The sequence below is a fragment of the Sardina pilchardus genome, chromosome 23 (assembly GCF_963854185.1).
Source record: "Sardina pilchardus chromosome 23, fSarPil1.1, whole genome shotgun sequence".
Lineage (NCBI taxonomy): Eukaryota > Metazoa > Chordata > Actinopteri > Clupeiformes > Clupeidae > Sardina > Sardina pilchardus.
In genome coordinates this window covers 21,364,527-21,388,470 of record NC_085016.1, presented here as the reverse complement: position 1 = coordinate 21,388,470, position 23,944 = coordinate 21,364,527, and the positions used below count along the sequence as shown (strand labels likewise).

Below are 23,944 nucleotides of genomic sequence, written 5' to 3'. Positions count from 1 at the left end.
CATAGGGCCCACATTTTTCTAGCAGCACCGGTGCATACAACCATCACCTCGTCGTTATGTAATTGTTTTCATTTGTTTAAAGTTATTGTGATCTTACCATTAGGGCTAGCAGGGCTAAGCCCACTCAATCATCTTGTCGTGCCCACCCAAAGTCAACCATCTCTGTTCTTCAAAGTCACTGAGTGCCCTACTGCCGGTACGAGAAAAAACAGTGCTATACTCTGAGAGGCATGATTTTAAAGATACCCCCAGAGTATAGCACTGTAACTGTCTGGCTTCTCTAGTATTTTAAAATAAAATATGAAATAGGGAACATGATCACTTTGCAAAGGTTCCATCTCTGTCTATTTAATCTATTCCTTCATCAGTACACTGACTCTGTTGATTAAGTGGACAGTGTTTGAGAGCAACAGCTTTTTTCTACCTATGAGACATGCCACAACCTGCAAACAGTCGACCGATCAATATGCTGATCTGTTACATCAACCCCAACACAATCCATGGACAATGACAATCTTTATTGTCATTGTCACAGGTACAATGAAATTTACAGTAAAGTGCTCTCCAGTCAGTATATCGTTCAGGGAGTCTTTAAAAATATAAATAATAATAATAAATAAATAATAATAATAATAATAATACGTTTTATTTAAAGCACCTTTCATGAAACCCAAGGTCACTTCACAAGGTTGTAAAATCCTCTCATAAGACAAAAATAGAAGAAATACGTTCTCAGTCTACTTTTAAAGACCATAATTGAGTCAGAGTGTCTGATGCAGTGTGGCATATAGAGATAGAGACAGCATTAGCAGCATACATGAACACAGTCATACACACCCAGTCAAAGTCACACACACCAAGTCATAGTCATTCATGTAAAAATATCATGTTAATTTTCTACAGAGCCACGATTGAGTCTGTTCTCCGCTATGGGATTACCTACTGGTTTGGCAATCTAACAGTGAAACACAAGGCGGAAATCTCAAGCCTCATTAAAACTGCAGGCAGAATTATGGGGGTGATTCCCCCCCTTAACCCACAGGAGCTCTCTGAGCAGGCCACTATTAGACAGGCAAATGTCATTGTATCTGATAGTGATCATGTACTGATCACTATCGGGCAGTGGGTTAGGATATGCAATGTTTCTGAGCCTGTACTCTACCTATCCTTCTCGTATTTCTCAGTAACGTATTGAATGTTACTTTTATCTGTTTTGTTACTGGTGTTGTCTTCTTTGTCCTTTGTGTAATGTTGCAACCTCCCAGTCTCCGAGACAAATTTCTCCCTGGTGGAGACTAATAAAGAAACATAACCTAACCTAACCATTCATACAGTACACACACAGTCATTGCATAAAAACAGTATGAACAACATACCGGTACATCTACAGACATGTAGACTTTCTCTCATTGCATTCATCCATTTCCCGTTAGATTCCATATTGCACATTATTTTTTGCAGCATTTAGGGTGGTTATTGCAGTTGGATAAAAACTGTGCTTTGCGTCTATTTGTCCTTGCGTTAATGGATGTGTACTATCTGCCTGAAGGCAACAGTTCAAACAGGGATGACTGGGATGGTGGATATCCTTTCTAATGTTCTGGGCTTTTGTTTGAGGCAACAGGAACTGTATAATTCTTTGTTGCCGCACTTCCAGGTGGTGCTCATCTCTCTCAGCAGCTGCTGGACGCCCCGTGTCATCCAGGGGTTCTGAGGTAGACGCGGATGTGTTGGTCCACTACTGTATCAGAGATGCACTCAAAATATCACAACTGATCATGTCAAGCGGTACAAATTACAAACCACAAACCAGCTCCGATTGGATGATTAAAATTCCCAATAAATTGATCATTAAAGTTCTCAAGTATTTGAGGTTGGTATGTGTATATGTGTTGGTATGTGTTATTGTGTGTATCTTCCTGAATCTCAATATTATCAGCACAACAATTCTTACAAAGTCGGCACCACTATTCATTGTTTAGCACTTTTAGAATGTAATGACATGGGTGTCTTTTACAGTAATTGAAAGAAAAACAAAAAGATGTCTGGTGTTGATTTGTCTCAGGTCTGGGGTTGATGTTTATGTCAGGTCACTTCCAGATAGCTCTTTTCACTGGAAATGTGAAAATGGGTATCATGCTTCTGACTCCTGAGAAACCATTTGGAATTCCACAGATGCATTACAGGAATTGTGAATATGCCAGACCACAAATACCACATACACACACACACACACACACAAATGCATTAGATATCTTCCTGACCATGACATAACTTCCTGAATCTCAATGTTATGAGCACAGCAAGTCTTGGCAAAGTTACCACCCGTCAGAGGCTACATTCATTGTTTTGCACTTTTATGATGCCATCACATTACAGTACCAAAGGTAGGCTATTGGTTTTAGGCTACCCTAATATTTGCCAGTATTTTTAACCTACAAAAATACACCTATTAAGCATTTTGATACAAAATACGAAGCCATTATCTTCAACAGAATAAAATACAAATGACAAAATACGATTTTGTATTTGAAATACTGTCCATTCTTGGCTGTTGGCTGCAATAACTTGAGTTAGGTAGTACTGTTTTGTGTGTGTGTGTGTGTGTGTGTGTGTGTGTGTGTGTGTGTGTGTGTGTGTGTGTGTGTGTTTGCGTTTGGTGTTTCTGTCCATTTTGATCCAATTTGACCACTTTGCTGTTGCCCACCAAAAATTTCTACCAGCCCACCAAAATATAGGTTAGAACCGACCACGCCCACCATCCACGAGCAAAGCATTTGAACGTGGGGGTGAAACACAGAGGGGCTAGATAGGAATGCACTTGTCCTCAAAGAGGCCATGAGGAATGGGAACTGGGTCTTTCACTGACAAAATTACAGATTGCATTTTATATTTTATATGAAAATAATATTTTTTAAAATATTTACCCATGCATTCAATGAATCCAACATGACTGTATCTATACAGTATTTATGGTACTATGGTACTGTTTATTTTCATATTGACATTATTATTATTGCTATTTTCTTTAATGCAGTCTACATACTTTTTCAAATTGTTTACTGTTCATTTTCAAACTATTGCATTGTTTTATTTTTCTAAGTCACTGTGGACAAAAGCTTCTGCTAAATGTACAGCCATCCTTGTGAAGAAGGCAGCTTTTAACAAATGCAGTGTATGAGCAAATGCAGTCCACTTTCCCCCCCTGCGGCACATTGGATGGGATGTGCAATAGCAGGCCCGGTGTCAGGGTTCGCTATAGCTCCCTGGCTAGAGAAAGTATTGCCCCTACAAAGGGCAGAGGTCAATGTTAGGCTGAAGAAACCACATTTTTGGAGCCATGTGTTTTGTCTTGTGAGGCACGAGCCATGTGTGTCCATACATGTTCAGAGGCATTCTGGTGGGTTTAGACGTATGATTACAGAGGAGTACAGTGCAGGGGACATTGTCTGGCAGTGAAAGTTAAAGTTTCCTTTTTGCACACAAACACCAATTTTCCACATCTGGGCCAAAAATCTCAATTCACAACAACACGAAGCACACATTTTCACCAGCAATCACCAGCAATCACCAGCAATCAGAGAAGAAGGAGCAATCTATCACTGGAAAGCACAGTCCAGCTTTCCTTTAGATACAGTATGCATGCAACTAACCAAAACCTATCTGGCTGAAACTAAATTTATGAGGGTCAGTTTGAAAAAGTTCTGCTTCATTGAACAGCATCAAATGTCTATAAAATCACAAGTACGCAAAGTATGCATGTTGGTGCCTTGGTGGCTAGAATTACCTGATGTGAATGGCTTTAATGTTTCAGTTGTGATGACTGATTTGCTCTCCTCACAGAGGTTAATGGTTAGCCAAATGGTTTGGCTGGGTTTACTTTACTAAATGCTATGCCTACCTTGGTCACAACAACAAACCCAGATGCATCAAAGACATAACCTGAAAGATGTCAAAGTGATTGCAGTCCCTATTTAGCCATATTTATGCTTGGCTGAGCGTGAGGACATTGTATTTGATTGATATCAATTATAATTTCATTATGAAGGCCTGCTGACATGTCATCAGATAAAAAGATGGCTTTGAGATTCCACAGATAAGGCTTTTGTGTAATGCTTAGCAATTTGAAGCATGTCAGACTTTGGTTTCACCCACACACACACACACACACCCACACACATACATACAAACACACCATACACAAACAACAACAACGGCTGTTTTGCTCGTAGATGGCTTGTGTTCAAAAATCTGTTGCGTGTGTAAAGAGGAACAATTCTGAAGAACTAAGGACCACTGACATTCTAGACTAGAGGTTTGAAAGAGAAACAAAAAGATGTCTGATGTTGATGTGTCTCCGGTAAACCATGTGCTCGAAGAGATTCCTGAGAAACAATTTGGAATTCCACTGAAGCACACACATACACATACACACACACACACACACACACACACACACACACACACACACACACACACACACACACACACACACACACACACACACACACACACACACACACACACACACACACACACACACACACACACACACACGAGTATGAGTACTTTGTGACATAAGACAACCCCCCCCTTCTCTTTGTGGTGTAACACTACAGCCAACATGACAAATGTAGTTGCAGATGTGGATGTAGATGTAATTATTCATTCCTTTTCAAATCACTCAAGCTAATTTGATCAATTGTATCAGTTAGGGTAAATTTACATTGACATGTATCCCTTCACATTTGTTTAGATGCTTTTATCTCAAGCAACAAGAGTTCAGATGGAAAACCCTCTAAATCGGACTGACCACTTCTGTTGAGCATTTTATCAAGCTCCTACAGGGTTTTGCCTACAAATCAATATTTCAGACCAGGAAGAGAGTGGTAATTAGCGATTTGAAGCAAAATTATTTGATTACTGTAACGTGTACTACAGTATGTATGTGTGGAAGACATTATTCACTCACCATCGTTATCTCATTTTTGACGGTGGCGGCGTTTAGAGGCTTTTGCATCTGAACTACTCTTCAAATATTCCTAGATGCACAGGAGACCTTAGGCGACAATACATACTGCATCAATCAATGAAGAGCTCTTTTCCAAAGCGCTATAAATCCATTTTTGAAAACATTAATAGGTAATGTTATTTAATTGTATATTTCAGGTACTGTAATATCAGCAAAAGTGCACTTGTGTTGTTTTGATTGGGTAAAGATAAATCATCTAACAATAACCCAATACAGCTCCACTGAAATTATTTGGAAAACAACATTTAAAAAAAAAAGAGCATGAGTAGTCAAGTGCATTGAAGGAGATAATACATTTATTCTCCCATCCTGTGAAAGGGAGCTGATTTAGTCTTCTGCCTGCCTGAGTGACAGACACATGCACATCCACCTCAGCAGGACGACAAGAGTGGGCGACCCCCAGTCAGTGACAGAACAATGTAGCCACTTTTATGAGCACTTAAGCCCCTGAGCCAGGGCTAGACAGTAAATGTCCCTGGGGCCTATCTCTGGGTGGCTTTGATTGACTTGAGTCATGTTCCCTTTGACTGTGTTGACATATGGAGCCTCACCACCCCGAGCCATGGACATTGCTGCATTTTTTTTGTGTCCACTTTTCATTCCTTTTTTTGGCTCAAAGGAGAGGGGGTTCTTTGTAGTCGACACATACTTTGAGTCATTGCTTTGGAATTATTGTCAATCTCACACTAAACCGTCCCATTGTGTAATATTTGTACTGTATTCAAGAGGTGAGTGAAGCAAGTTGTTAAACATGAGATGGAGCATTTTGCTTAAAGCCAAATTGATGGAATGTAAAATATCAATATTGATTGACATACAGTAGGTCTATATAATTGTACATGGCAATGACTACATTAAATCATCATTAAAACGTATATTTGCATAAAAAATCTTATTTTACTTTTTCATTATGACACAGATGACATACAGTATTTCCTTTTGCTGTTCATTCACCAAATGTTCTTATAGCCTTATGTGACTTTATAATAATAATAATAATAATAATAATAAGTAATAATAGTATATATTAATACTAATATAGTAGGTAGTAATAATGGTGGTTTTGGTGGAAATTTGCTTCACACAAAAAATGCGACCACATCTATATGACTGCCCAATTCGCTGTGCAGCGGTCCTTATAATGGTGCTTTTGGTGTCTATCTCATACTCCATCTAATCATAACACACGCGTGCAGTCAAATACTCGTCAGGAACTATGCCATGCAATGCTATGCAACTATTAGCAAACTTACTTCTGAAAATAGCCTAGTAACCTGATAGCTAGAAGGAGCTAAGCCCTAGTTCCTTGTACAAATAGCTATCAAATTACAATAATTTGTCATGTTTGCTTGTCATTTGTGCAGTGCTCATCAAATGATCAGAAACATTGTATGGCAATTCTCTGGGTTCAAAGAAGGGTTCTCTTTGAGTTGTTTGGTGTTTAATATGTATTCATTAGTTTTACATCATGACTTGCATCCTACTATCCTTATGCACACCCAGTTTCCAAGTAAAAGCCACTACGGACACAAACAGTTAAAGGCATCTAATCTAATTAGTTCATCATTTCTAATTGGTTCATCATTTTGTTACACGGCATTTGGACACACCACATCATCAGGCTTTTAAATCAATACAGTCATAACAATTTACGTTAAAAAAAATACTAAACAGATGTTTACTTTAGCTCAACAACCAATGATATAGACATAATTGTTGGTCCATATTTGCCGTTTTCTGTGAGAAACTGAGGAAATTTCCTTATTAAAAAAAAGCTGAAAATAGAAACATAGAAGATTCAAAAATAGAAGATTTTTGATCATTGGTGCTTATCTCTCAGAACTTTATCAGAACAGGCAAAGGTAATTGAAATGTAACAATGTTGTTACTTTGGCAATAGCAGATGCAGAAAGACAACACACAAACACTCAGACACTCAGACACTCACACAGACACACAGAGACACAGACAGACAGACAGACACACAGTTGATCCGCATAATGCCAAAATGTCTGCACAAGAACACACGAACACACACAAACCCACACATACTGTACACATACTGTACACACACACACACACACACACACACACACACACACACACACACACACACACACACACACACACACTGTAGCACCTATAATCATTACACTTCCATCCAGTAAGTTACTACCTCTGCCAAGGTGGTTATGTTTTCATTGGGGTTTGTTTGTTTGTCTGTTTGTTTGTCTGTCTGTCTGTTCGTCTGTTTGTCTGTTTGTTCGCAAGCTAGATATACAAGAAGCAGTATATTCAAAATCATTCCATATCTGAAAGGGATCATATGTAGGCTATGTGACTTAGTCCCGATTGTATTTCCCTGTTGTTGAACAGGAAGCTCATGTCGTGGAAAAACCACGGACTTTAACTTAACTTTAAATCTAACTTAGCACTCTGAACAAAAAACCAGCGGAGAATGATCTGAGATGAGAAGTAGCCGCTTGTGGCCTTTATTCGCAGAGTCCTCCAAGGCACAACTCTGAACAAGCAGAGCCTAAGTGTTGCCGAGCAGGAGTCACGAATGATGGATGCCCTCTGCAGCGGGATGTCCACGACCCAGGCCTTGGGGAGAAGGTGCGCACGTTCTGAGGAGGCCCCCCTCGGGAGAGGGGTTTTAAGTGTCCCCACAACACCTCCTTTGTTTACTTCTAGCCAATCCTACCCAAATGTCTTCCAATTATGTAAATAGGAGATTCTTATCTTCCAATCAATACCAAAATGATATCATACGTGGATGAGGCCACTTGGCCTGTCCCTTAGATGAATTAATTACTCTACAGTAGGCCTGGGTCTACAGTAGGCCTGGTTCATGACCGGGGCATGACCGCACGACTGTGTGTGTGTGTGTGTGTGTGTCTGTGTCTGTGTCTGTGTGTGTGTGTGTGTGTGTGTGTGTCTGTGTCTGTGTCTGTGTCTGTGTCTGTGTCTGTGTCTGTGTGTGTGTGTGTGTGTGTGTGTGTGTGTCTGTGTCTGTGTGTGTGTGTGTGAGTATGTGAATGTGTGTGTGTGAGTGTATGTGAGTGTGTGAATGTGTGTATGTGTGTGTGTGTATGTGAGTATGTGAGTGTGTATGTGTGTGTGTGTGTGCGTGTATATGTGTGCACGTGTATGCATGTGTGAGCACGCGCGCGTTTGTGACATCATCCCTTTGCTCCTGCCCAGCAACACATGAGGCCTGTATGAAAATTTACCACACTCACATGCAGTAAGTAGCCTATAACTGAAGTTCTAGTGAAATACAATGGAGAGGAAGTGTTTGTGTCCAGCAGGTTGATTTATTCTACATTGCTTCACATTGTTCTCTTTGCTGTAGGCTATAACGACATTCTTGCAAATTCTTGATCAAATTTCATTCAAGGAAGTAAAAGCAGATGGTTGATATACTTTGAAGTTTGATTCAAGTTCAATGTGTCTTGCCAAGTATTTGTTTCTCAGCAACTGCCATTTACAAATGACTAGTGCAGTGCCCGTACAAACAATGTTTTCCAAGAAACGTGTTGCCCAATGACGTTGATGCAGGTAGATCATGTTAGATTGGCGATGATGTAGAATCTACGGAGCCCCTAAAGGGACCTGACGAAACTTTTATCTTTCACGTGTGCACGTAAAAGTTTCACGTGCGCACGTAAAACTTTCTCGTGCGCACGTAAAACTTTCACGTGCGCACGTGAAAAGTTTTAGGTGTGCACCTGAAAGTTTCAAGTGCGCACCTGAAATAAGACCAATTACGTGACAGCGCTGGACGGTGCCATGCTGGACGGCAAAAAGTGGAGATAGCCTATGGCAAATTACATTATGGAGAAGTGAACACCTTCAGTTTTTGTAGTTCAATGTATTTGTTCAGCGTCTGGTAGTTGTATAAACTTGCCAGTGGTGTTGTAGCCTAAGGTGAAATGGGTTATGATCGCAAATTTACATATAATGTAGTGAACGGTGTTACTGGCCACAACGGCTGTGCCACCGCACCGACCAAATTGACTGATTGATTGATTGATTGAGGAGTGGTACACCTGCAGCTTGTTGACTGTGTGTGATCAGGGATAACGAGTTGCGAGTTGGGGTGTGCCAGACAGAGCTTGGGCTGGTTTGAGTCGTGTGGCCAGCCGGAGCGTTCGGCTACTTATGGACTCTACGAGCTAACGGTGGATTACCTCTGGACTCTGCCAGCTAACTGTGGGCTACTTGGGCTTTACGAGCTAACGCTGGACTCTGCGAGCTGGCTGTGGACTACCCATGGACTCTACGAGCTAACAGGACTGTGTGTGTGTGTGTGTGTGTGTGTGTGTGTGTGCGGGCATAGTTAGCCCCAGGCCGGGGTTAATGGCCAGTCCCTTCCCCTAGCGTAACTCCGCCATAGAGAGGGCTGTTTTAGGTGGGTTGCATGCGGATGAATGCAGGGTGGGTGCATTTGGGAGGTTGGTTGTGTGTGTAACCTTAAATAAATTGTAAAACGTGACTCCTTGTCTGCATGTGATTTAACTCCTCCTCCGACCACGAAACATATTACAGTAATTAAAGCTGGTGATAACAGCACTAACATAGGGCAGCTAGATCGTACTGTTAACATTAGCCTAGGCTACTGTAGCCTATATTAACACCCAGTATTTCTGGGCTAAAATATTTCAAACCGATTTGGCCACTTTATTTGTTATGCTCTTAACAAGATATAACATAGTCAAAATATAACAAGTATATGAAATAATGTTAGCTGCCATTGAACACTATTATTAGCTATCCTAGCTAACGTTTATCCTAGCACTGTGACTGAACTCGCCGTCCCCCTCAGAGTTTATGGTTGCAATAACAACCCTTGCTGAACTGTAGACTGACAAGATGACAGTGCAATCGTAGTGGAAACACTCCCAAAACACTCAAGAAAACAAAGCAAAATATATCTGTATCAAGAAATCGGATGTTGTTTCATTATAAAAAAAATATGACATTATGAAGGTAAATCTCACTATAATCTCTGAGCTATGCTATACGTCCCATCAGAACCCATTGATTCGACTTGTCATCTTGCCGTCCGGCTGGTCTACACTTTCAGGTGGGTACTTGAAACTTTCAGGTGCGCACCTAAAACTTTTCACGTGCGCACGTGAAAGTTTTACGTGCGCACCTGAAAGTTTTAAGTGCGCACGTGAAAGTTTTAGTGCGCACATGAAAGATAAAAGTTTCGTCAGGTCCCTTTAGGGGCTCCGTAAGAATCAATCAGACCCATGCAGTAGCGGTTTTTACTGACTTAGTAAAAAAAAGTGAAGGGGAAAGGCGTTTGAGTTGCAGCTAATGGCAATATTAGACACATTAGGCCTACATACCCTTGTGTTTTTGCTGTTGTTGGGAAATTATAAAGCTAAGGGCATGACATGGCCATGCCAATGCTACTGTAACGGAAGTGATGTTTGAATGACCATGATGAGCAGTTAGAGACTGTCAAGAGCGGCTGTTTTAAATGCAATTTTTAACAGAATGCTACCGACGTGTGTGTGTCGGCATATTGTTGAAAGATCAGCAACCTGATCAGGCAACCGAACCGCTAGGGCAGTAGGCCTAGGCCTAGGCAAGCGCGGTTGTTGATGTAGCAGCCTATGCAACGTTATAACAGCCTGCTTACCAACATGTGTGCATCGTGTCGGACCCAGCATGTTTATCCAAGATCAACAATCTTGAAACGGTCCGTTCAGGCTCTGGGTCCGTTGTTTAAGTGAGACATCGTCATTTCCATGATTGGCAACACGTGAGTTTGTCAGCGAAATGGGCCTTTTTTGTTTCTATGCTGGAGTGGGAGTGAGAAGGGGATTGGCTAATGCGGATAGCGGTAGAATTGTGGGATTGCGGTAGAAGTGTATTTTGCTTAATTTACCGATATCTTTGTCATTTTTTGTCCGAACGCGACCAAACTTTGCACTGCAATCACGCATGTCATTAGCAATACATGTGTAAAATTTTAGGTCAGTCGGATGAGTGGTTCGAGAGTTATGCGTGGAACGCACAGACAGACAGACAGACAGACAGTGACACACAGACAGACGTTCCTTGCATTAGCGTGGAGCGCACAGACAGACAGACAGACAGACTGACACACAGACAGACGTTCCTTGCATTAATAGATAGATAGATAGATAGATAGATAGATAGATGACAACAAATGATAATGTAGCCTAGTCTAGGATTGCCATTGATGTGAATGATCAAGCATTAATATTCAATGTTACTGGTAGCCATAGGAGGAAATCAACTTCTGCTTAGGGCCCCATCAGGGCTTGGCTCTAGGTAAACTTAGTTTCAATGACAGGTGTGGTTATACAAGTAAAGAGGTTTTTTTTATGGCTAGATGACCTCAAATGTTTGTTATGAAACAGAATGTTTTGAAATGTTTCGAAATGTTGTATGGATTGGAAAACATAACATCATAATGCCATAACAATTTAGAAGACAAATTGTTGTAAACAAAAGCAAATCATAATTTTAACCATAATCCGTCAACACTACCAATTAATAGCCATAACAACTATCTCCCTCTGGCAATTTGAAGGAAATCAAATACCTCAAGGAGGGAATACCTTTCAATCAAGTCTTATTCCTGCTGTACCCGCAATTACACATCTTTGCGGAAGTTTCACATATTTCCATCTAACCAACATCTCTTTTGTGACAGTTTTATGAAGGCCTGAAACCACATATGCCAGACCACCCTCCAGGCATACGGTCACAAGGAGCCTGCTTGACGCAGGCCATGAAGATACCCTGTCATTAAGTGCCTATTACACAGTTACAACAATGCAAGAATTATGCAGGACAGGCAGCATGTACTGTAGTGTGCAATTGTAAACATCCTGTTGCAGTTGGCATTAAAAAAAAACACTGACTGAATTCCTGGAATAGAGTTTGTGGTGGATAGCATTTTGTGTGCGTAACTGCCTGTTGTCAACAAGAAAATCTTGTTCTATCACTAAATTGATATGGCCTTAGCTGCAGAGTAGTAGAGGTAAGTGTGCTTAACCGTCTTCTGTGATAAACTCAGAGTTTACAAACTACATTGTTGGTGCTCTGTTTTATGTGTAGGTATAGGAACCCAGAGCAAGCTACCGACAAGGTTTAATGCTGTTTCGAGCAATGTTGCTGGTTTAAAAAACTATTTTTTAAAGTTTTTGGCTCACCATCCTTACAGGCTGAAATGGGCATCAATGGTCTCTAGAGCATTAACAGTCTGTGGACTTTATTTTTCTCTTGTTATCATCCATCACTCAACATGTATAGCTGAAATGAAAAACATAGCTTCATTTTGACAACATTCAGGGTTCTACCTTCGTCACATGACATTGTTCTGAAATATACCCTAATAGCCTACTGTATATTGCCATAATCAATAATTGTCATGACCATAAAAGAAGCACCATGTACTGTAGGAATTTCTCTTTTTGTCATCAGTTATCAGTGCACTGGGTACCCTAAGGCCCTATCCAATTAAATCAAAATGGACCTAAAAGGTCACGCTCTTAGCCACACAACAGCAACACTCCGTAACGCAATACCAACATAATTGGAAAAGTCAGAAACTCTCCGTATTGAAAGTGAGGGCAAATAACTACAGTGTTGCTTTAATGGATAGTATGTGGTCTTCAAATCACTGGCTGTCATAGCCTGTTAATGACATGGGAATGTCAGTGTTATGAAGCAGGGTTCTAGTATGGCTTCACCATTGAAAGAGCCTGAGGTGTTCACTATAAGGACACTTGCTCTAAAGTTTTTTTCTTTCTGTTCCATTTGACCGAAACTTGGAGTGACAACAAGGAAGCTCACCAGGAAGGGCCTGTGCTCTTTGAAGAGATCAAATATTTGCCTACATGGCGTGCACTCCAAAAACCGGCCTTTCAACTTGACCCTGATTTTCTTAGAACTGTGGCCTGCCTCTTCTCCGTCACACAGATTATCAGTTGCTACGTTGATGACCCCTCCCCCACTAGCCCTGGCCACCAGCATTCAGCATCTTTAAGACGCTAACGTGGTGAAGTAAGGGGAGGTGGGGGGAAGGGGTCTATGCCCTGAAGTATACGCAGGGAGTGGAAGTGATAGGAGGAGAGGGAGATTTGGGTGACAAGAAGAGCAGGTGGAAAAGGTCAATGTTGTTTTGGAGTCTGGGCTGCTGCCGTGCTGTTGCCAGGCTCCTCCCCGAGAGAGGATGAGTAAATAACAGACCCCTTCCCCATCTCCGGAGGGGAGTTATGGGTTAGGGCTACTGTAGGAGAGGAGACCGGTTCATGCAAATGACGTGACGGGACACCTGCGTTATATAGGGCCCCTTGGAGTGGAACAAGGGATTACTGGAGTAACTGGCGCTCAGGACTGTGCGTGTGTGTGCGCGCGTGTATGAGTGTGTGTATGTGTGTGAGAGTGTGCATGCCCTGACTTTTGATATGGAGACTGGCACAGCCAGGGATGTATGAGATAAGCAACCTGAATAGGGGACCAATAGGAGGACATCAGGCTGTGAACACTCACTGGAGGACATTGGTTTCTGGCGAGGATATTATCCACACGTTCGGATGAACACAATTGGCTCTGATCGGGTCTGATGCTGTCTGTGGATGGTGATGGGGTGTATCTCATCTTCACGCACCAGGGAGAGATGGGAAATGTATACTAAAGAGAATGGGGGGTGAGGGGGGGCGCTTTTCTGTTGTGCATGTTGTTCCTCCCTGTTCTGCATGCTTGGGGAAGGGAGAGTTACCGCTGCTCTTATGTTACTGACACTTCTCGGACAGGAGCGAGACCTGAGACGACCTGAGGAGATTGACCCTATATCTCGTCAGAGGAGACCTACACGTTCTAGCCATCATGGTTAATGGACCGCTGCCCTCCTGTCTTGGTCCTCATCCTCCATCTCAAATGGGATGCGTAGAACAGCCGCTCCTCGTCAGGCTGTTTGCTCAGTGGACCTTCTCCTTGGTAACACGCAGCAGACATACCTCACGCAGACATATGTTATGTAACCTTTCTGGTTTTTCTTTTGGTTGTTGTTTGATCTTTTTTTTTTTTACATCCCCGATGATTACCGGTGTTGGCTTTGTTTTTTCTACCAGCACCCTTATCTCTGTGTCTAGATATGCTTTAATTAACAGTGGCTTAAAGAATTTACCGGCTGTCTCAGATGTGGAAATAACAGGGGTGACTGTGGTGACATACCTGCCTCGGGCAACTTAAGGAAGTTTCAACACTCCGATTTCAATGGGTACATATTTTCAGCCCGGCTGTCAAGAAGACCCTGCAAACAAGGTGGTTGTCGCTTTGGAATTTTCTTAAGAACTGAGCAATTGGGGGCCCCCGAACATGTATCATGTATCCTTCTTTGTTGCCCCTCGTCCTGCACTACATGCAAATTTTGCTTCCAAAGCACAACATTCCAACCCTCTCATACCACCATATTTGGCTGACCAACTCACACGCACTACCAATGAAAACTCAGATCTTACCTTTTGATTTTTGTATCTGTTTAATAATATATCCAGTTAACACATTTAGTAGAATTCTTGGGTGGCACTTTTTATGGACACAGTATCCGCATTAGAATTACATTCATAGAAGTTAGATAGAAGTATGAATACATAGAAGTATTCATAAAGGGACTTACATTATTATGACTGCATTGATCTTGATGATGTTGAATAAGCTCTTACAGCTTAACATATCACAATGTCCTATAAAGCTATATATATTATAAACACATAATGCTTTAATACCTCCGCCAAGGAACTTATGTTTTCATCGGGGTTGTCTGTCTGTCTGTTTGTTTGTTTGTTTGTTAGTTAGTTAGTTTGTCTGCTTGTTTGTTCGCAAGATAACTCAAAAAGTTATGGATGGATGTTGATGATTCAGGGAAGGTCTGAAACGACCCAAGGAAGAACTGATTACATTTTGGGAGTGATCCGTATCACCGTCTGGATCCAGGAGGCGGTTATGTTTTCACTTGGCGGAGGTTTGCGCTCGCTGAGTGCTTTTGTAGTTGATGCTGTGTTCATATAAAGTAGTATCAATAATTGTTTTACATTTCTGAAAACAAACTCACAATTCACTTGACAGTTCCTGCCATGCTCATAGAGTGTAAAGGTTGTTAGTTCTGAGTGAAGCAGATCTGAAGCATTGAGGTTTGGTAGTGTGAATGTAAGTGTCTATGGAGCCCCCGAAGGACCAGGGTGGGAATTTATTTTTAGAGCCCTTTCAAGTCAAAAGTACTATGAGGGAACGCAAAACATATTGCAATATGGGGCTGGGCTCTAAAAATAGTGTTCCATCTCTGAAAAGACAATCCCCACCCTAATCTGGGCTCCCTCCGTAAGTATGAGAATGCTGGTTGCAGATATAATCTCTATTTCTCAGCGTGCTCTTTTAGCTAGGACACGAGTTTAAGTGACTGTCTGTCAGCATGCCTTTTGGATAGTATCCAACACATCTTTCACTACGGATGTACTTTTGAATTGTGTTGAATCATGTACAAACATTAATGACAGATATCCGGGCCTCTCAGCCTGCGCCGTGAGACCTTGTCAGATGGTACCAGAACGCGGTGATGCGCCTGATCTTCTGATCAACTTAAAAGGTCACATTTTATTACCCCCACTGCACATCGAGCTCTACAGCATTTCGATGGCTAGTGCTTGTGCTTGCCTATAGAATCTGGTTCAGCACCCACTCACTTGAATGCCCTCAAGCAGGACTATGTCATCTCCCAACCACTGTGCTCCTCCAAAGAGCTCTGCCTGGTTCTGCCACCTGTACGGTCACGAGCTTTTATCATTTATTGCTCCCCATTGCTCTCTCTCTCTCTCTCTCTCTCTCTCTCTCTCTCTCTCTCTCTCTCTCTCTCTCTCTCTCTCTGTCTCTCTGTCTGTCCATAAAGCACATTTGTTGTCACAGAGCCCAATATATTTCCATACACATACACATACTGTAGCGCCGGCACAGTGACAACCAATCACCCTATATTGTACACATAGTCACCACACATTCTAACATCCCTTTGTGTATCACCCACACAACATCCCTGTACATGTACATTCACCTGACAGTTTTCAGACAGGGAGCTCCTGCATGTCCAGGCCAGGGGCCTGTATCTGTGTCCTGTCGGGAGCAGGCAGCATGCATGACAAACGAGTGGTCAAATGGAGTGTGCAATGGTGTGTGTTCTGTGCTTGCTGGCTTCCCTGTTAAGGTCTGATAGATTGGTGGTGAGGTGGTGAGGCCATTTATGAGTTGAAACATTTTAATGTGTGTGTCTCTATTGGAGTTGACTTCTTAGACAAGCAGGAGGAGGGTTGGGTTGGTTCATGTACAGCAGTAGGACCTAGTGGGGGCCACAGCACATGCTTTTATCTAAAGCATCACCGATAGCGGCGGATCAAACCATGGGTGCGGCACGTTGTCAGTCAGTGATGCTAATCCTACAGCTCCACTCCACACCACCTCCCCTCCCCTCCATCTCTCTCTATCCCTCTTTCAAGAGCCGTTCTAGACCCTCGGAGAAACGTGTTTGGACAAGCATGCAGTCAGTCTGTCTGTATATCTGTCTGTCTGTCTGTCTGTCTGACTGACTGACCAGCACTTTGGAAACCCTTGTGTTTGTTTAAATTGTGCTATATCAGTTAAGTGGATTGGATTGGATTGACTTCCTTAGTCTTTTAGTGCCACTTGTCAACAGCTCCTTGTCATATGTAGCACAACGCCCCCATTAACATCTAGCGATATCTATCGCAAAGCCTCTTTCACTGTTAGATCTGTAAATCGGCTTTTCACAAACCGTGACTGCAGAAAAAAAAGCTACAGTAAGTGTGAAGTAAGACATGACCTTAGGTGCACAAGTCTGACGGTGCCGTTTTGGTGACTTGCCTGCGGTTTCATTTTTACTGTCCTGCTAAGCAAATTGAGGGTTTGGATTGGTTTACAAGCTGTATGATAGGAAGCAGCCATCTCTGAAGAGCCATGTCAACTGACAAGGAAATATTACACGATGTAGTAAGGCTATTGCAGAGTTGCTGTAAAGCAATTTGTGATTCTCTGAGATCGGCGGAGAGTGAAGTCGCAAGGCTGGTTTCTCGTAGACGTGTAGGATACAGTTGCAGAAGGCACATCATTCTTCCTGGTACAAGTAAGTTTACCATCAAAATGATTTTGAAGCTGTGAGAAAAAAACGTTTTTAAACCACTATTGGATTTACAATTACATCTTAATAAGGCATGAATAAGGTACTAATAAGGTATTCATAAACAGTGACCTCCACTGTTCCAGTTCACTCTCCACACTTGGTTTCTCTGTCTGTTCATCTCAATTTGCTAATTCATAATCCTTCAGATTTGTCTGAAGCATTTGCTTTGTTTCACAACAGAACTCACTGACTGCATCTCTAAAGCCAAAGGATGTGTTGTGGTGCCTGCACGATCACAGTTTTAGCCAGCTTAGCTGGTCTCTCTGTTTGCCTCTGGCTAAAGGCATTAATGATGCACCTGTGTGCATTCTGCACCTAGGAATGTTGTCAAGTTTCACAGTGTCAGCCTATGACTCATATCCTGTCAGGTTTCTTTAGGGGACAGAAGGGAATGCTCCTTTTTACATCAATAAACCTGCTTAGGTACCCAGACACATACACACACACACACACACACACAAACACATGCACGCACGCACGCACGCACGCACGCACGCACGCACACACACACACACACACACACACACACACACACACACACACACACACACACACACACACACACACACACACACACAGCAACACACAAGTGCAGACACACACACACACACACACACACACATACTCACACAGAGTGGCCTACTAAGAGCTAAAATTGCATGGGCTACATAGCTGACCTCCAGTCAAGAGAAAATATGCTTGAGGCACCACTATTACGGCGCAGACATGAAGTTTGGACAACAAACTGACTTATTTCAAATGAATGACAGGTCTTTTTGACTGGACATGTTTGGAATTTCATGTTTAAAATGCACACACAGGAGTGAGAACTAGCTTTTTTTCAGGTTTTCTGTAAAACTGTAATAGGTTAACTGAGAGGCATAGCATGTTGTTTGCTCTAGACAAGTTAGTGAATGCAATGTGCAGTGGTCAATTTTAATCTAAGGTTAAAGTTAAAGTTGACTAATATTCAGCAGATGTTTTTATCCAGGGGCACGTTTCCCAAAAACATAGTTGCTAACTCAGTTTAGGGTTGGTTATTGATATGGTGTTCCCTTCTCTTCCCTAAAGAGTGCTGACATAGTTGATTAGTTAGTAAGTTAGCAGCTTTGTTGGTTGCAATGCAATTTCCCATTGCCAACCAAGTAAGTTGCTAACAGGTTAGCACATGGTCTTGGAAAACACACCCCAGAACGACATGGACTCATAATGGCAGGAATAATGGCAGGAAACCCTGATTGAGCTATTTTCAGTCGTTATGGTGACATTTTCACCAAACACATTTTGCCAACCAGCACTTGATTATTGGCTGGGAGATATTATTTTAATGATCATTTATTGGTTCATGATTGAATGCTGAGAAACCATAAATCAATAAAACAATGAACCATGCATCTCTCAACTTCGGTGACTTTTTGACCTCATTGCTTCTTCAAACCAGTATTCAGAGGTCAGAGAATCCTCTTTTGGTTCAACTTATTCTAAATATGTACGTTTTCTCCTCAGGCCAGATATATGTGTTTCAGAAATGTTCAAGTAAACTCAAACAACCAACGCCCCCCACTCCCCTGCCCCTTTGTTTGGTCATTTTAAGTACATAGTTTTAAGCTTTTCACCTTTTTTTACGATAGGATAGTTAAAATACTGACAGGAGATGATTGGGAGAGAGAGATTGTGTGGAATCGGGCAATGGCTCGGAATGGGCTCGGGGCGGACTCGAGCCCAGCTCCCCGTGGACACTTGCAAGTACAGTATGTGGTGGGGGCCCAGTAGCCAGTTATTCCACAGCGCCCCCTCCCGTGTGTGGTCATTTTAAAGCGGTGCAGGTAAGAGCTGCATAGAGTGCACTACCGAGAAACACCGACACAAGCACCCATAAAGGTCCCAGCAGGCCCACACCCACAACAAGAAGAACACCTGGACCTGGACCATGCAGGATACCTGACTACTGTTATGTTGAGGTGAGGTCTTAGGGCAGGGACAGCAGTTAATCACTCACTAGGGAATGTGAAACTCCACACTACACACACACACACACACACACACACACACACACACACACACACACACACCACACCCTCCCTTAAATTTGTTGCTCAAGACATAGTGAAGTGCAATAGTCCAAATCTTTCCGTCTTTCTGACATGACACTGATACACTACATACACAAGGGCCCATAATTCCTTTGATTTGAATGCATTATATTGTTTTATAATGTAACATAAGTCATGAATGAATAGAGTGAATACTGAATGGGTGAAAAATAGCCAATTATAGGTCAGTGGTTCAGTTCATCCCAAAAAGTACATTACAGGTGGAGATGCTGGAAGAGATGAAATAGTGCCACCTATTGGTCAAAACAGGTCACACACCAACAAGTCATAGATTTTACATGATCAATTATGAGGTGGAAAAATCCAGTTTCAGTGAGTAAAAGTCCGATCATGTATTGGTTCTACTTGTGCACTTAGCACAGGTGATCTCATCAATTTGCTGCTCTACCTAGCTGACAGGTTGAGCTAATTAGAATCAGCTGGTTTAAATTAATGGTTGGCACAGATAAGTGGTATGACTTTTGCTCACTGAAGCTGGATTTTTCCACCTCCAATAATAATCAACAAACTGTAGAATTAGACCATGAATTTATGAACAGAGGAAAGAAGGTGCTGCTTGGTCCGTGTACCATTCGTTCATTTGATATTCAATTGAGAATAAAAAAAAAGACTTGTTATTTCAATATTTGTTTATGAATGTGATACAAACAAACAAATAACTCTCCACCCTGCTTCATTACCAAGTCTTAGATTTCCACAGCAGTTTGTCAGTGCAGTGACTTCCTCAGTTGCGCATTGTGTTTCCATTTAAGATTTCGTCACAGGCCTATGCGGGTGAGAGCCAGATAATGTGGTTAAAGATATGGTGTGTCTAACCATTCATGACTTCGAACCATAGTGATTGAGTGAATGTGTGGAGACATAAATGTCAGTCATACAGTATTATCAAAAATCTTCAGTATCTTTTACCCAACAATAGCTTCACTTTTCAAAACAGCATTGGAAAATGAGCTGCTTTTGTAATCAGTGCAATAAAACAGATGCAATTGTTGTGGACATTAATCTTGTTTTGACTAGTATTATAGCCTAAAATAAATTCACACCGAGGGAAAGGTACAAAGCTTTACTCTCTGCAGAGAAGGCACATCTGTGTTTTCAGGCAGAGAAATGCCTCCCTTTTTGTCAGCTGTTTTTATAACTCAGATTTTCTGTTGTTTTGTTGATTGATCCTACCGCAGTCTGCCATCAGAAAGGTAGTTGCAGAGAGTTACTGGGGTTGTGGTTTCACAGCTTCACAAGTATATGGTTACAAGAAGACAAAGCAAAACAAGAAAACAAGTGTAACAACTAGGCTAGGGTATAGACAGTACTCTTCAGATATCAGGGTTATAGCTACAAAACCATAACTTGCTCTCACATATAACTTTTCATATATCAAATCAGTATCAAATACTAAGACGATTTATTTATTTTTTCTTACAAAACACCCAAATGTTGTTTAGTTAGTCTTAGGGAATTAGCAATCCTCATTTCACAAAAGAAGCACACAAGAGGTGGATGTATATGAAATCACTATTGGGCAAACAGGCTAAGGGGAAATGCGTCATGTTCTTAGGCACTGAGAACTGAAGGGGCAGCTCTCCCTCAGTGTGGGCTACTGTACTGTTTGCTGCTGGAAGAGATGGCAGGTGAGAAGTTTAAATTCAACAAATATTAATTTTCTTAGATTTGCTCTGCCTGTTCTTTCTATGTAGGTTTTTTTTTTTTTAATTTATAATCAAAATCTCCTGTATATGTTTGTCAGTAAGACCTCTACATCTAGGAGCAGAACCAAAAAACATGCATTCTCTTTTCTCCCACATGCTCTTAAACTGCACTACACGTGATTTACCTTTACTTCACCTGTCCTTTGGTAATTTTAACTTGTTTTATGCCCATAATTATGAGTTTCATTTTTGTTGTTTGAGCAAATTCAGGACTATGAAAACACTACGCTTCTTCTAATGTTTCTGCCATGTTGAACCAATACGTTAAAACTGAATAAACACTTTCAGTGATCTGACTGATACTCAATAATGTATTGCACAAAAAAAATATTTGGAATAAAAATATTGTTATTGATATCATAATTATTATTATTATTATTATTATTATTATTATTATGCTGTAACAGTAATCACAGTCATGATTCCATTGTTCTTTCATATACGTAAAGCACTTTGAAACTATGTTTAGAACAGCTTTTGGCCATTGTGTGATTTATTGGGTGAACATTAATGGCTCCTCATGTGATGCACAGCAGGCAGTTTGGTGCTGGACTTTGATGAGCTATACGAGGAGCTCAACCTCTCGGATCACAGCAACATCAGCCTCGACGGGCTGGACAAGGACACCTTCAGCTGCCGCCCGGAACCCCTCCCTGCCCTCGTCGACGTCTTCATCTGTGTTTTCTACCTGCTGGTGTTCGCCGTCGCCGTGCCCGGTAACCTGGTGGTGTGCTTGGTGGTGGGCTCCAGCAAGCAGCGTCGCCTGTCGCCGTCCGACCTGTACCTGTTCCACCTGGCCGTGGCCGACCTCCTGCTGGCCCTCAGCCTCCCGCTCTGGGCCTCGTCCATGCTCCGCGGGTGGCTGTTCGGGACGGTGGCCTGCAAGGTGACCGGCATGCTCCTGGAGGTCAACTTCTACACCAGCATCCTGTTCCTGGTGTGCATCAGCGTCGACCGCTACCTGGCGGTGGCGCGGGCGGGCGAGGCCAAGGGCGGCGGCTGGCGGGGGCCCGACGGCCGGCCGTGGAACTTCGCCGTGTGCGTCGGCGTGTGGTCGCTCGGCGGCCTGCTCTCGCTGCCCACGGCGCTCCACAACGAGGTCTTCGTGCCGGGCGGGGGCGGCGCCGCGGGGAAGGAGATCTGCGGCGAGCACTTCGATACGGGCAGCGCGGCCGAGTGGCGCTTGACCACGCGCATCCTGCGCCACCTGCTGGGCTTCCTGCTGCCGCTGCTGACCATGCTGGCGTGCTACGGTGCCACCGCCCTCCGGCTCCGCCGTACCCGCGGGCTGCAGAGGTTCCGCGCCATGCGGGTCATCGCCGCCGTGGTGGCCGCCTTCCTGCTCTGCTGGTGCCCGCAGCACCTGGTGGTGGTCGCCGACACGCTGATGCGGGCGCGGCTGCTGGAGTTCGACTGCGTCCGGCGGCAGGCCGCCGACCGGGCGGTCATCTTCACCCAGATGCTGGCCTTCCTGCACTGCTGCATCAACCCCGTGCTCTACGCCTTCGTCGGGGTCAAGTTCCGCAGGAACCTCCAGCGCCTGGTCCAGAAGAGGAGTCGGAAGAGGGCAGCGAAGGACAAGCCTGGGATGACCCGTCTATTCAGCAGGTCTAGCTCCAACATGTCCCAAGATGGCAGCCTCACACTCATGTGATGGGCAGGGGAAAACATCAGCGGCCACACTCTTCATATACAGCTCATATAGCACTTACCAGAGGTGGAAAAGACAAGCTTCAGAGTAAAAGTCCTACCACATAATATGTGCCAACCATTCTGATTCTAATTAGTGCAACTCTTCAGCCAGGTAGAGCAGCTAATTAGTAAGATCACCTGTGTTAAGTGCACAGGTAGAACCAATACATGGTTGGATTTTTACTTTCTGAAGCTGGACTTTTCCACCTGTGGCACTTACTGCAAATATTTTTGAATGATATTGCGTACAATTTGTAGTAGTTTTTCCTTTGTGCATCTTGTCAAGTCATATGTTGTTTTGTCATAAGATGTTTTATTTTGAAATATACCAGCTGTGTGTCAAAGTGTCAAAGGTCATGGTGATGTCTTGAAGGATCTTTCTTAGAATGGAAAGAAACAACATCTCAGTCCATGATCCTGTGCTTAAGGTGGGATTTTTCCGCCATCTAGTGGTTCAATTTATTTTGTGGCTTATTTTGGTGTACTAACCCACCTTTCTTAACTGTAAGCATATTCTACAAGCTTGCTGATAGCAAAAAATAAGCAAACAGTTGAACGAGGTTCTGCTAGTGTTTGTGAATGTACTTATAGTCTTGTTGCCAAAGTAGCCTGGAACATTTAGAACTTTTGCTGCAATAGGAAAGTTGATTTCCTCATAAAACTCATATAACCAACCATTACACAAGTGTTTATTTCCTGAGTTTGTGAGAAAGGGAAGCCCTGCAGCAGGAAGTGGTTTCTCCATATTCGTGATTTTGACATGTTCTTGACTCATAATCAAATCACTCTTAGAAAAAAAATCCTTTCAAATAAAGACCTGAGAGACAATATAACCTTGACTCACTCCAACTTCCCACAAAGGGTTCAAGTACTTCCAAATAGAAATAACTTCACAGTGTATCAGATCAGGGCAGCTGGGAAAGTCTGGAATCCCCCCCCCCTCCCCCCCCCCGCCCCACACACACACAATATACCTTTTCAATTACTACTTTTAATTTATTATTTTTAGTTGAGCTGGTCTTGAGCACAATAATGCAATCACTTGTATCCTTTTCTGAGTACAGAACAATAAACTACTTGAACAACTTGTGAAAACAGTGTTGAACTGGTACAATATCTCTTATCTACATGTCACTTGTAATACCGTATGTATATCTGA

General features: G+C 42.5%; 1 protein-coding gene across 2 annotated transcripts; it reads left to right on the top strand.

Annotated features, from left to right (window-relative positions):
* Positions 1-20,960: 20,960 nt before the first annotated feature.
* Positions 20,961-23,717, top strand: LOC134071562 (C-X-C chemokine receptor type 2-like). Of its 2 annotated transcripts, none has more exons than XM_062528331.1 (2): positions 20,961-21,015; positions 21,630-23,717. In XM_062528331.1, the coding sequence occupies exons 1-2, from the start codon at positions 21,009-21,011 to the stop codon at positions 22,745-22,747; spliced, it is 1,125 nt and encodes a 374-aa protein (XP_062384315.1). In that variant the 5' UTR covers positions 20,961-21,008; the 3' UTR covers positions 22,748-23,717. The 2 variants fall into 2 exon arrangements, with proteins under 2 accessions (XP_062384315.1, XP_062384314.1); XM_062528330.1 differs by having other exon boundaries at positions 20,970-21,015; positions 21,627-23,717.
* The last annotated feature ends 227 nt before the right edge of the window (positions 23,718-23,944 follow it).